Genomic DNA, 14,013 nt, shown 5'->3' with positions numbered 1-14,013 from the left:
AATTAAATTTACTTCATAAAATACCATGGCAATATTTTGGTCTGTATGTCCAAAATCATGGTAGAAGGCAATCAGTTTATCTGTTTCACACACTTGGCTTTTTTGCCCATCTGCCATATTGATGGGCGTAAATGGGGCAAAGAATACCATTGAATAACACTGAAACATTTTTACAGATCTTAAGTTGCACAGAACAAATCAAACACATCTTACATTTGTGATGCTGTAGTAACAAACACAACTTTCATGCACATCAAATAGACAGACAAACCGAGGGTAAACCTTATCAATCAACTGAACGGTGCACATCCGTTTCAGACATAGCCTGAAAGAATGCAGATTTCTGGAGTATTTTCTTTAACTTAATATCTATGGTTTGACCCATTTCAGAGGCAGCCAAAATTACAACCAGTAAATTTTTTAATGTTTAAGGCCAAGATAGATATGTTGTGGTACTCTCATGAATGGCTGACGCGGAAGAGAAGAATTGTTGCATAAAGTTGTTATTTTTGTTATGTTTTCTTTGCGTACAAAAATACTCTCCTAGCTTAATAACATCACCTGTCACATGGACTGCTTTAAAGGTGTCCTTTCTACCTTTCCGGGCTTTGAACGTGGTAGTTGTGTTGCTGTCTATGAACGGTCAGAGAGCTCTCGGATTTCATCAAAAATCTCTCCAAGATGAACATAGGTCTTACGGATTTGGAACGACATGATGGTGGGTAATTAATGATAGAGTTGTCATTTTTGGGTGAAGTATCCCTTTAAATAGACTGAGCACTTCGTCTTTGAAAACATTCAATTTTGGCAGAACAAAATGAGAAAAACTGAGCGCCCACATAGCTCCAATAAAATGTATAACCTGCAAATTATTGAAATGTGATGCACCAACTAACCTCTGCTTAACGCAATGTCTAGTCATAACATCCTCTAATATGACTTGGCTATGTAAAAAAAAAAAAATTAATAATAATAATAAAAAAAGATTATAAATGAAATAGCCAGCCAGTCAAATTGCATCCTGTTGAGCTGCAGTGTATTTATGAAAGTGTTCATAACTTCAAATGAAGGCCACACAGTTTTGAACTTCAAAGGAATTGACTCATTTAGATTGACCTATGATAGATGCAATTCATCTAAATTATCCTAAGTCTATTTCTGTAAGATTGTACTGTAAATAATGTCAAACTGCATGAATGGCCTGCATCTGACCATGACTGGTTTAGCAGCGTGAAGACACATGCCAGTTATTAAGCTCTACTTTCTATCCACAGTTTATTCCCAAAACAAAGGACACAAGAACACCAGCGCACGACTCTATATCCATTTATTCAGCAATCAATGCTCCTTTTGTTCTTCAAAGTCAATTTGAAAATGTAGAAAAATAAATTATCATAAAATACATCTCCATCGATATAGCACTGGATGTTTTCATGGAAAACTCTAAACATTTGAGAACAATGTGAAAACACTGAGGTATGTGATAACTCTGATGACTGTATATTAGAGCACAACACGAGTAGATAGTCTATTGGCATAGTAAACGAACACAAAACCGCAGTCGATTCCACAGAACTTAGCACCAGATCAAACAAATATGGAACTGATACATATATATACTATATATGTGATATATATAGATATCTCGTGCATGCTTTTCAAACCAGAACACAGTTCATATCTGCTCATAAGATAATTATCCATGCTCTTGTATTTGGGCTACATCAAATGTCTCTGGAAGAAAGTAAATCCCCGTCCTGCACAAATTACACGGATACAGCCATTGAACATCTGGCTTCACACCAACATCACACATCTGGACATCATAACACTGCGATCCCCAGTAGATATTAAGAACAATATCCTAACATTACATCATCAACTCTTGCATTTATAAGGCGAGAAGCGTGGGAGAGTTAAGGATGTCGACGCTAGTGTCTGCTTTGCTCACGCCCCCCTTGCACCCGTCCAGTCCCTCGGCCAGGGAGTCCAGCTCTGGGCAGGAGAAGGTGAACACGGACAGGTAGTTGCTGCAGCTGGGTGTGGATGTGCTCACCACCGGGGTGCTCAAGGGTTCTAGATCACTGGCCACAGACTTGTAGAGGGTCTCCCAGTCTGTGATGCCCAGCGAGCCGGTCAGGTCGATGTCGGGGACGGAGCGGGCCGTGTCCACCGAGATCCGGTCCAGAAGCTCGTCCTTGATATCCAGAGAGGGCTCGAGGTCGCACAGACTGACCTCTGCGCTGGAGCACAGCAGGATGTCGGAGTTACCGGAAATGGCTGTGGACGGTACCGTGGGGATGTCCAAGTCCTGCAGGGGAACGTCCTCGGGGAGTTTACTGGCCGTTTCGGGAGTGGAGAGCGGCTGGGGAGACTCTGGAAACAGGCAGTCCAGTTCTTCAGGAAGCTGGCAAAGAGGTTTATGAGAGGCGAGGACATACTCCAGCCTCTCCTTTTCCTTCAGGAGGCTCTCGATTTCGGCCTGGAGGGCGGCTTTGTCTTCTTCTAGCTGGTCTGTTTCCTGGAGAAACCAAAAGTAGGATTATTCCACAGAATGAAAGGAAAATCTTAATTCGTTTTAAACCTATTTGGCTTAAGGATGCGGTCACCTGCAATTTCAGCACAGTTTCGCAGGCATAAAGCTTTATTACGTGATGCATGAAGCACCGCTCTCACAGACACTCTTTGAGTGTCTAGAAAAGCGCTATATAAATGGCATGAATTATTATATTATGAATTAAGCATTGCATTGTGTGGTGTTTTAGGGTTGAAGTCCGTAAACTTAAGTTCAATTTTCTACCAGGATGTTATCCATTTTTCTTTATTGTCTTCTATGGTTTCGTGGATAACCTTTAACATTCAGAAAGTTTCTTATTTTTATTATCTTATTAGATTATTAAAATGTTCTGCAAAAAAAATAAAAAAAAATAAAAAAAGGAGTTATATATCTTCTCATAGTCCAGCTTAATATTTAGAACCATTTATAAGCCATTGGTAAGGTGGACTCGCCTAACAATGTTAAATATTACTCTGTTTGAACATCCCAGACAGCAAATCAACCAATGCCATGAGTCTGGGATCTCGTCTTTCTGGAGTTACTCACTTCACCTTCCGTTCTCTCATCATGGCCTCACACGGCTCGGGAACCCTTGGGTAATAGCGCAAAAGCGCATCGAATGGATTACTTTTTTTAATAGTGGGTGAGTAAACAGATCGAATATGAATTTTTGGGAAGAACTGGATCTTTCCGAATGAAACCTTATGTTGTGGAGTCTGTACTCACTGCCTGGAGGGTGTCGGTGAGCTCTCTTCGTCTGTTGCGACACTTCGCTGCAGCCATTTTATTCCTCTCCCTCCTGATCCTCTTCTTCTCCTCTTCCTCCGGAGAGAGCTAGTCAAAGCAAAGAGGAATTGCACTCATTACCTTCTCGAAGAATCCACGCATCCCCTATCGCTATCGCCAGTTCACCCCAATGGAAACACGTCATTCTGCAATGCGTCTAAAAATAGTCTGTTGCAGACTTGCTGTGACCTGAATATAAAGCGGATGCTGCTGGTCAAGGCAACATGCCAAAGCAAGAACTGGATCCCCATCAATCCCGCGCACACGCTTCACAGGTGATCACGCGCGCCAAACACGCAGCACATGCAGAAGTGTACCTGCTCGCCCTTGCTCTTCCTGGCAGAGCTTTTCCCCTTGCTCCCAGCTGCTTTGCTCTGTGCCGGTTCACTGCTCTCGGCTCTACCCGGAGACGGAGACACAGAGGTGATGATGGTCGGCTGGACCATCCACTGCAGGTCCGGCGTGCTGGAGATCGCGGTGACCGTCGGAACGAACGAGCCCTGGGATTGCGATGGAGATATGTCATAGACTCAACACTGCTTTATGTGCATCTGGACAACCAGGTTTTCAAACATCATTTTTATTATTATTATTATTCACCGCACGGTTTTTTTGCGATACTCTCAAGACGCTTTCTTTAAATACTCTCGAGCGTCTAAAAATAGTCTCCCGATCAATATTTAACTTTTGCATTGTCTGTGACGTCAATGCTTACGCAGGACTGCTGTGGGCTCTCCTCGATGGATTTATTTTTCTCAATGAACAGCTGCATTTACACAGTGCTTCACCATGTTTCGCTGCATTGCAAAGGATGCGCGACAAAACATTCAACATCAGATAAACAGATGAAGCACGCGCGCTGCAATAGCGTGCTATTCGTAAATGTGACTGTTTAAGATAGTAATAATAGGCTATCTATTGTATTTTTCAGAATAAGAAACAATGGCGTTCAGAAACATTCATTTGCATTATATATTAGCAGTTAATCACCATGCACACCAGTGTTTTATTATGATGTAACGCATGAGAGGAAGCATCCTTCTACCTGTGCGCTGCTGTCCATCGGGGCATCGGTGTGTTTGTCCCCAGCAGAAGAGCATATTGAGTCCGGATCAGTCTTCTTCGCTGTGTTCAGAAACATTTCTCCAGCGCGCACGGACACCACTCTTGACTAGATGCCAGGTTTGTAGTCCAGACGCGTCGCGTCGCTCTCTCCAGGTTTATAAACCTGGTCAGTGTCACTCAGCTCCGCGAGCGCCTATTTATAGTCCGCCTGGATTTCATGAATGAAACGGCGCATACCATTCCGCACGCGGGGAAACTGCGCTTTCTGAGCACATCCGCGCAGAGAATTATCGTTTAATCCACACTGAACTAAAAAGTCGACTGAAACAGAGGTTATTGTAGTAAAGCTCAGAGCAGGGAAGCGATAACCCCTGTGAGGACGAAATGTGGTCCGTGCCAAATATTCATTCATAAAGTTCTCATGGACCCTGATATGCATAAAGACATGCACAACGTCCTTATAAATAATATATGACTTATGCATATGACATATTTTAAAACGAGATAATTTAATGATGCTCAACTAAATATTCAACACTATAGTTTGATCTGATCTGTTCGTGTTGTCATGTTATGTATAATTATAATGTATGTTATATCATGTAGGCCTATGTAATGTATAATTCAGCTAAAGTATATATATATATATATATATATATATATATATATATATATATATATATATATATATATATATATATTATCAGTGATTATATATTTCGTTAAATTCGTGTTGCAGTCGCATATAATTAAATGTTTATTTAATGTGCCGTTTCTTTCTCTTGACCCCTCCAGTCTCAGCATCTGCACCTGCTCACGCGTCACGCAGTGACGTAACACTGCCAAACAGGAAAATGCCCATATAAGGATAAGTACGTGTTGGGATTCCAGCGCTGAGCGTGTGTCTGGACTGAAGCTGCTGCTGCTGCTTTGTGTTTTGTGCAGTGCATTTGCGTTTTCCTCTGGAAAGGGCGTTTAGACTCCTGTCAGGAGCACAGATGCGCAGACAGCAAAGCATAGCTGGAACGGTTCCATGTAGCCTACCCAGTGTATAACCACAGAATATGGTATTGAGACATTTTTCCCAATTAACCAAAAATATAGTCCATGTGGAATGGGATTTGCGTTATTTGTGAAGAACGAAAAAAAAACATTCAGCGTGTTTTTCTTTGAGTGCCAAATGCTGATGTGTTCTATCATCCACCTATTATTGAAATAACCCTGAACATTTCAGAAGGTATAGGCTACCATGGCATTACACACTGTAAAAAAAAAATTTGTTGTTTCAACTTAAAAAAGTAAGTGTTCGTGCTGCCTTAAAATGTTAAGTTGTCTGAACTTAAATTGTGAAGTTGTCTTTACTTACGATTAAGTTGACATGACTTAAAAAAACAAGTGCAATAGACATCATTTAAGTTGTCTGAACTTAAATTGTGAAGTTGTCTTTACTTACGATTAAGTTGACACGACTTAAAAAAACAAGTGCAATAGACATCATTTAAGTTGTCTGAACTTAAATTGTGAAGTTGTCTTTACTTACGATTAAGTTGACATGACTTAAAAAAACAAGTGCAATAGACATCATTTAAGTTGCCTGAACTTAAATTGTGAAGTTGTCTTTACTTACGATTAAGTTGACACGACTTAAAAAAACAAGTGCAATAGACATCATTTAAGTTGTCTGAACTTAAATTGTGAAGTTGTCTTTACTTACGATTAAGTTGACATGACTTAAAAAAACAAGTGCAATAGACATCATTTAAGTTGCCTGAACTTAAATTGTAAAGTTGCCTTAACTAAGAATAAAGCTGATAGGACTTTATAATACAAGTGCAATGAACATAAGTTTAGTGGACTTGAATTGTGAAGTTGTCTTAACTATGAAAAGCTGAATAGACTAAAGTGCTTAACATTTAAAATGACAAGTCTTAATGGAGGATAAATCACTTGGATTTTATTTTTCAATTAAAACCAGTTTATAAACTGTTACTTTAAACATACAGTGATGTACTTCATAAACAAAAAAAGCATACAATACAGCGTAATGCTCTGCATGAATGACACAGTATTAAGCATAGTGCTGTACTGCATAAAACAGATGTACTGCACAAACATACAGTAATGTACATTAACAATACTGTATAAACAAAACAAGTGTCTAAATTCAAACAAGATATTTTTATAATAAAGGGTTAGTTCACCCAAATAGCGAATTTATGTAATTAATAACTTACCCTCATGTTGTTCCAAACCAGTAAGACATCTGTTTATCTTTGTAACACAGTTTAAGATATTTTATATTTAGTCTGAGAGCTCTCAGTTCCTCCATTGAAGCTGTGTGAACGGTCTACTGTCCATGTCCAGAAAGGTAAGAAAAACATCATCAAAGTAGTCCATGTGACATCAGAGGGTCAGTTAGCATCAAAAATACATTTTGGTCCAAAAATAGCAAAAACGACGACTTTATTCAGCATTGTCTTCTCTTCAGTGTCTGTGTGAGAGAGAGAGTTCAAAACAAAGCAGTTTGTCATATCCGGTTTGCGAACGAATCATTCGATGTAACCGGATCTTTTTGAACCAATTCATTGATTCTGAACTGATTCTGTGCTAATTTTTTGAGCGCGGGTAAACCGAAGGCTTGAATCAAGTGCAATCATCGCCAATGACGGCATTACGTCGAGCGCAAAAGAACCGGTGAACAATTTTCTTCAACTGGTTTATTGAATTGTACTGTATGAAAGAACTACTGGTGATCGGAAAACTGATGCAACCGGTTCTTCACTCGTGAACGAGTCAGTCTTTTGTTCGTTATCTGGCTCGGCTCGGTGTTCATCTTCAGTTCTCTCTTCACAGCAGTTCAGTCAGTGTACTGTTTCAGTAAATTAATTAACACGTTAAAAAAGTTGATAGCTTAAGTCATTTGTGGATTAATGTGTATAGGAGACGCAAACCGTTTAAAACGATTTGGTTTGATTCGGTGAATTGGTTCAAAAAGATCCGGTTACATCGAATGATTTGTTAGCGAACCGGATATCCACACTGCTTTGTTTTGAACTCTCTCACAACAGAAACGGATTATGTTTTTCTTACCTTTCTGGACATGGACAGTAGACTGTACACACAGCTTCAATGGAGGGACTGAGAGCTCTCGGACTAAATCTAAAATATCTTAAACTGTGTCCCGAAGATAAACTGAGGTCTCACGGGTTTGGAACGACATGAGGGTAAGTTATTAATTACATAAATTTTTTATTTGGGTGAACTAACCCTTTAAGTTACATAAATTGTCACTGCATAAAGAACCACATTAAGAAAAAAAATCATTTAACATTCTTTGTTTTAAAACAACCAGAAATTCACCAATAAATCATGACCAAAAACAAAAAGGCACAGAACGTATACCTTTCAGTTAAAATGCTAAACAGTTTTGCGAAAGATTCTATTTTTCAGTCCATGCACCGTCACGAAACAGTGATCACCTCCAAGGTCAATTAAAATCTTCTGAATTACCTCAAATGTGTAGCGTAGTTTTTTGGGATAATCAATGTTAAGCGCAAAAATCAGTACGACTAGTTGAGCCACAGCATGAGGGAGGTCTTTGGCATCACTCAGGACAACTTGTTCCTCCACTACCACGTAGTAGTCAAAGGCATCATCTTCATCAGGCATTATGAGAATGCCCACATCCATTCCCACCATCACACCGTCTTCAATGTCAGTTTCCTACATCAAGTATATTAAAACATTTACTGAGAATGTCAGTTATTTTATTGAAAGTATATAACACAATTTTTAGCCAAAACTTATGTAATGAAAATATCTTAATTCTGAGACTCGGTCTTGTTTGTATTTTACCGTTATCTACATCAAATCATCCTACATAAATGTACAAAGATTCTATGAAAACATAACCCTGATATCTTTAATACTGACGAAGGCCTGAAATCACAGTGAAATTAATAGCTGAAATTCAACTTTGGCATTTATCTCATAATTACATTACAAAACTATAATACATTTCATAGACAGGGTCCTGATTAAACATACACAGAACATTATTTTAAGCAAAGGTATAATATTAACATGCAAGTCTACCTCAGCTGACTTGAAGAAATCTGATGGATCCTCGCCGAGGTAATGTGGAAGGCCTTGAAGAACAACGGCCCTTTTCATTGACATGGAATTCTTAAATAAAAGAAAAAAATGATTCGATTGATTTAGGGCAAGGCTGACAATGTAACTGCTTTATAACCATTATAGTGGAAAGCAGGGGTGCTGCAGCACCTGCTGGCATGTAGCCCATGAAAAAAAAAATGCGGGGTGCTGGTGGTGCAATGTTAAATAAACATTTTGTAACAAATTAATAATTATTGAATAAAAGGGTGCTGTTAATTGTTGCCAAAGTGTATTTAAGAAAAACATTTATTATCACTATAACTATGCAGATTAAATACATAGTTTTTTTCTTTTGTCATTTCATTACACATAACTTTATGAACTATAATATGATTTCTTTGTAAGTGTAAATTTCTTCAGTTGTTACCAATTGCATGTCAATTGCTGTTTAATTAAACTGTTGAATTAATTAACAGGTTTAATAAAAATAAAATTAAAAAAAGTTAACATGTTCAATTATTTCCCCCATGTTATATGTAAACTTCGATTCAACTCAAAGTTTACATGATGCAGCACGTCACTGATGTGAAAAAAAATTGCAGCAATGCACAACACTAAAGATCACATTTTTAAAAATCTGTTATTTTAAGTAAACTGTACATACATAGGCAGAAGAAGAGTAGGAGCCTGTGCAAAGCCTTAAAAGCTGATATTTGGACACATTTTGGGTCTTATGATGATGGAGAGAAAAGGGAAAGGAACAGTGGACAGAAAATGACATGTTAGTTGATGCGTGACTCCAAACTTAAATAACCCAAACACATTTTAATTTGAAGCACACAACTAAAATACTCACATCACGGTCAATCTTGCATAGAAGGCTTTTCAGTTCTGAAAATGCTGCTCAACTTGGCTCTAAACATCTGAAGGAACCTGGGTACATACTGATCCAACCCTGAGAGAAAAGACTTCATGAGGTCCTTAGATGTTAAGCGAGTGAACTCTGCTTCAATCTGTTAAAAGACATGACATTTACTTTTTTTGCATTTCATAAATTAAAATAGGTATGTGCTACATAAATTAATAGCAATGGCATTGAATAACTGCATTTATATAACTAACAATAATATAATGCCCTTAAAGTGGAGGCAGTGACCAATTTGTAAATGTGACAAATTTATAAACAATAATTCTAAAGTATTTTAGCTTCAGAAAGACTATTGTGACTAAAGAATTTAGACATAGGGGTCTAAAGGTACACATTAATTTCGAACGGTTTCGGAATGGGCCTTACAGTTCATTGTACATGTGTGCCAAATGCAAACATTAGTTAGCAGTAAGCTTGTGTTGCATGCAGAACATAAATTTAGTGTTTTCACATGGACATTAAGTAACGGACTGTATGTTTGTTTAGCAAAGATTCTAAAGTAATGGCTCACAAGAAAAAACGTGGAAATGTAGCAGAGTTCTAGGCAAACATGCACTAGATTGAAGTGTTTAACCGTTACACTTGCGTCTCACATTTGCACAGTCTAGCAAGTTGGCATGACAATTTCTGTAAATCCCTCATGTCCCAAAAGCACGTCTTGAAACCATAGTATTTTGCACTATGCTTAGTGCTTTTCTGAACAGTTCCTGAGCGTTGCGCCTCGCCCCACCCATGGGATTCTCTAACGTGCTCGCCTGAAGACCAATCATTAAGGGAACACTTCAAGCATTGTGCATAAATTTATATTTACCAAGTCGCTACTCGTCGCTGCCCGACGCCGGCTCACATTGAAAATGAATGACTTCCGGCCACTTTGACGCTCTCGACGGTGGCGGTGTGAGCACAGTTATTGATGAAGTCATATCGCCTTTTTATATAAATGCTGTTTATCGCCTAGGCCTTCGTTAACATTTTATTACTCACCTTAAACTGAACTTAACAGATAAACAATCCCCAGAGCCAAGACAAGTACACACGAATTACCAAAACATATAGTGAGGCTGCCGCGTTAAATTGAGGAAATATCAGACGTTGCAGGTGCATTTTTAGTTCATCGTCTGTATAAAAAAAAATATATAATAATAATAATAAAAAAATATCTTTTCTATTCTATCTTTTAATATTGTTCCTATTATTTGTCTCTAACGAATTTAACTTATTTAAACGAAAAAAAATAAAAAATCTTCCCCCAAATTACCGATTGGTATATGTAAGGCGTTACATGGCTTACAGGTAATTTTCATTAAAATGTGTAACATTAGGACTACGTTAGTTGGCCTACTCACCCAAAACTGGTCAGGATGAAGCTCGAAGATTCAGTTAATACATTTAAAAGCAGGTTTCTGCTAACTCTAAAAGACTAACTTAACAGATAAACGCCGTTGACAATCGAGGGAAAAACTCAAGACTGGAGCAAGCACATGGAAGTGTAAACGTGAGAAAATGGCGATGGCTGAAAACAGACGTTCATCGTCTGACGTCATATATATATATATATATTTTTTTTTTATTAATTAATTAAATTTCTAACGACAGGAAGAAATGTTTGAAAGGGAATTATTTTGCCACTGTTTAAGAATGCGAACCGCCAAATAAGCACAAAGAAGAAGAAGAAGATTTTGCCACGGAGTATTACATTTTCAATATGAAAAGCGTTAACGTCCCATGACTGGCTTACAAAGTTCAAATAATTTTTGAGCGCGAAACTGTTTAAGGCGTTGTTTATACTACGGATAGTTGATTACAGTTAATATATTAAAACAACATCTTAGAAGTGAGTACAGAAGCACTGAAAATAATAAAAAATCTTATAAATCTATTTCATGTAACGTAATCCAATATAAAACGTAACGTTACCGTTCTGGTATTCACAATTATAAAAGATGATAACGTTACATATTAAACAGATTTTGGAGTAACTTAACATACTCACCTTACACTGACCAATATGAAGGTCCACGGCTCAGTCTGGTTTGAACTGTCTGCCAAAACAAATTCGACGGTTAAACGACTCGGGTAACGTTAACGTTGTTTGAGGAGAAACTCCAGCAAGAACATCACAACATAAAATGAGAAAATGGCGGTGCTGCAGAAAGACTCTTCTGGCTCATTCAGGAAAAATAATTTAAATTCTTTTTTTTTTTTTTTTCTAATCAATGATACAATAAATTTGATCTAATTTCCACATACAGTATTACATATTAAATATGAAAGTTGCATTATTTGTCTTATAATGGTCACATGAATTCATGCAAAACTGAAATAAGGCGGTGGTTGTTGTTGGATTATTATCTTTAAATTTATTAAAATCATATATTAGAAGCGCGTACATAAACGTTCAGAATAATTATGTCGATCAATATTCAAATCTATTATGTTAAACATTTTACATAAATTCACAGATACTTGGCATTAATTACCTCAAATTAATCAAGATGAAGGTCTGTAGTTCAATTAAAACCAAATAAACAGATTGCCTGTTTGCAAAACCGATTTTAACTTTAAAAGAGGAAGGTTTTAGATCCTGCAGACTAGAACAAGCATTGTTAAAGTGAGAAAATGGCGTTGCTGCAGAAGGACTTTCACCCTCTGAGGTCATCCGAAAATTATATATATAGAACGTCATACATTTTAATCTTAAAATAGCTTAAAGATTACATTGATATTTACATTTTGCGGTTTATGGACATTATATTATCAATGGCATGCATAGAAATATATAAAGTAAATGCATAAAAAATAATAACAATAAATAAAATAAAAAGTTGACAAATACAATTTTAAAATGTATCGATATTATCAAATATTAGTTAATATTAGTTTCCATTTGCACGTATTTGTATTTAAAGCTCAAATATTTGAAGCAGCTATGTTAACTGATATATCTAAGTTCAGTTGACTCATTATTTTAAGTCTGATAAGTTAAGCCAAGAAAAACTTAAATATTTGAGTCATCTCAATAAGTTAAATCCAAATAAGTTAACTTAACTCGAAATGTTAAGTTATGATAACTAATTGGCGCAATCATTTTTTACAGTGCAGGAATAAAGGGTGTGTCTTTATTTAGAATGAGTGAATGCGCTTATGATATAAACATCTGATGATGAAGCTGCTCTTTTTAGTACAACTCTGAATATTCACATACGTATAACCCATGCAAGATATAAGTCTGTACTCATATAGCCTATTAGAAGGTGAATTTTAATTGCCTTTGATAATGTAATTCAATCATTTGTAAAATATTATCAATGCAGCTTTCGACCGAAAATGTCGAACGCAGAACCGATGAGTTTTGACGGCGGCTGGTTTGTGTCGGAAATTCGTCAACACCAGACCACTGAAGAAGTTTATGCATGATCATTTTATGTGGGCTAGTGAGATTATGTTTATTTCACGGTAAGTGCAAGCACGCGCACCGAGCACGCGCTCCGGGAACCTCACAGGAGGCGCGGCGCGTTCACGAAGAACTCGGTCGAGTCTGCACTAGGTTTGCACATAGAAAATGTATTTATGTGCACATAGAAAGATGCATTTCTATAAACAGCTCTTTAGTCTGTAAATAACTTGTACATTAATTATGAAACAAATATAAGGTCTAAGGGTTAACTAACATTAGATTATCTTAAACCTAAAGTATACGGTTTCATCTGAGCCAGATTTTATCAATTTGATTCATCATGATAAAAATTTTGCTGTCTAACATGATGTTCACAATGGGGGCGGACTGGGGCCAAAAAGTGGCCCTGGACCATAAATGACTGGCATTATTTTTCTGTGTGAATCTGTGTTAAAGTGTAATTTATTTCAGCGATGCACTTTTAAGCATCCTAGTCTTCAGTGTCACATGATCTTCAGAAATCAGAATAATATGATGATTTACTGAAACATTTCTAATTATTATCAATGTTGAAAATGTTCATATTTCATATTTTTGTGGGAAATGTGATACCATTCAGTCTTGGGTAAGATTATTAAAAATAAAAATTTATATTTTTCTTCAACAATGTTGCATTAAATTTATTTAAGTTAAGGTGAATTTGTACTTATTACAAAGTACTTATATTTTAAATAAATGCTGTCCTTTAACTTAAAACCATAATAATAAAAATCAAATATTAATAATTGATCAAAAATAGTAACTGATAATTAGGCAGCAAATTAAGCAGCATTACAATGATTTCTGAAGGGACAGTAAAGACTGGAGTAATGCTGCTGCAAATTCAGCTTTGATATAGAAATACATTCAAATTGTAAAATATCCTAAATAGAAAACCACTATTTTATGTTTAATATTTCATAATATTATTGTAACTGTAATCTTTTGTAATCTTTCAAATAAATGAATAAAAAGCCTTAATTATTTCAAACTTTTATCCACCAGTGTATATAAAATGATGCATGATTGTGAATTAATAAACAAATTATATTTCTATTAGGCCACCACTGGCTCTACACACCTTCAATCTTCTTTTCACTGCAAATCTTTATTAATTTGATTAAA

General features: G+C 36.7%; 1 protein-coding gene and 2 long non-coding RNA genes across 3 annotated transcripts; 1 reads left to right on the top strand and 2 right to left on the bottom strand.

Moving 5' to 3' along the window:
- Positions 1–1,116: 1,116 nt before the first annotated feature.
- LOC113060426 (proto-oncogene c-Fos-like) lies at positions 1,117–5,030 on the bottom strand. Its single transcript, XM_026229333.1, has 4 exons — positions 4,389–5,030; positions 3,661–3,843; positions 3,284–3,391; positions 1,117–2,521 (listed from the first exon to the last, which is right to left on the bottom strand). The coding sequence occupies exons 1-4, from the start codon at positions 4,482–4,484 to the stop codon at positions 1,892–1,894; spliced, it is 1,017 nt and encodes a 338-aa protein (XP_026085118.1). The 5' UTR covers positions 4,485–5,030; the 3' UTR covers positions 1,117–1,891.
- LOC113060427 (uncharacterized) lies at positions 4,409–5,552 on the top strand. Its single transcript, XR_003278246.1, has 2 exons — positions 4,409–4,525; positions 5,204–5,552. It is a non-coding gene; the product is annotated as an uncharacterized LOC113060427 (long non-coding RNA).
- Positions 5,553–7,582: 2,030 nt separating this feature from the next.
- On the bottom strand, positions 7,583–10,955 carry LOC113060425 (uncharacterized). Its single transcript, XR_003278245.1, has 5 exons — positions 10,799–10,955; positions 9,381–9,537; positions 9,189–9,254; positions 8,504–8,593; positions 7,583–8,131 (listed from the first exon to the last, which is right to left on the bottom strand). It is a non-coding gene; the product is annotated as an uncharacterized LOC113060425 (long non-coding RNA).
- Positions 10,956–14,013: the final 3,058 nt, after the last annotated feature.

The sequence above is a fragment of the Carassius auratus genome, chromosome 42 (genome assembly GCF_003368295.1).
Source record: "Carassius auratus strain Wakin chromosome 42, ASM336829v1, whole genome shotgun sequence".
Classification (NCBI taxonomy): Eukaryota; Metazoa; Chordata; class Actinopteri; order Cypriniformes; family Cyprinidae; genus Carassius; species Carassius auratus.
Note: the sequence above shows the minus strand (reverse complement) of the source record. Positions and strands in the feature narration are given on the sequence as shown.

Bases quoted from the DNA above. Each gene is read 5' to 3' on its own strand.
- LOC113060426 (XM_026229333.1), bottom strand. From the start codon at position 4,484: ATGTTTCTGAACACAGCGAAGAAGACTGATCCGGACTCAATATGCTCT. The intron at 3,844-4,388 runs GTAGAAGGATGC...TCGCAATCCCAG, and splicing joins CGATGGACAGCAGCGCACAG to GGCTCGTTCGTTCCGACGGT. The intron at 2,522-3,283 runs GTGAGTACAGAC...TGGTTTCTCCAG, and splicing joins TCACCGACACCCTCCAGGCA to GAAACAGACCAGCTAGAAGA.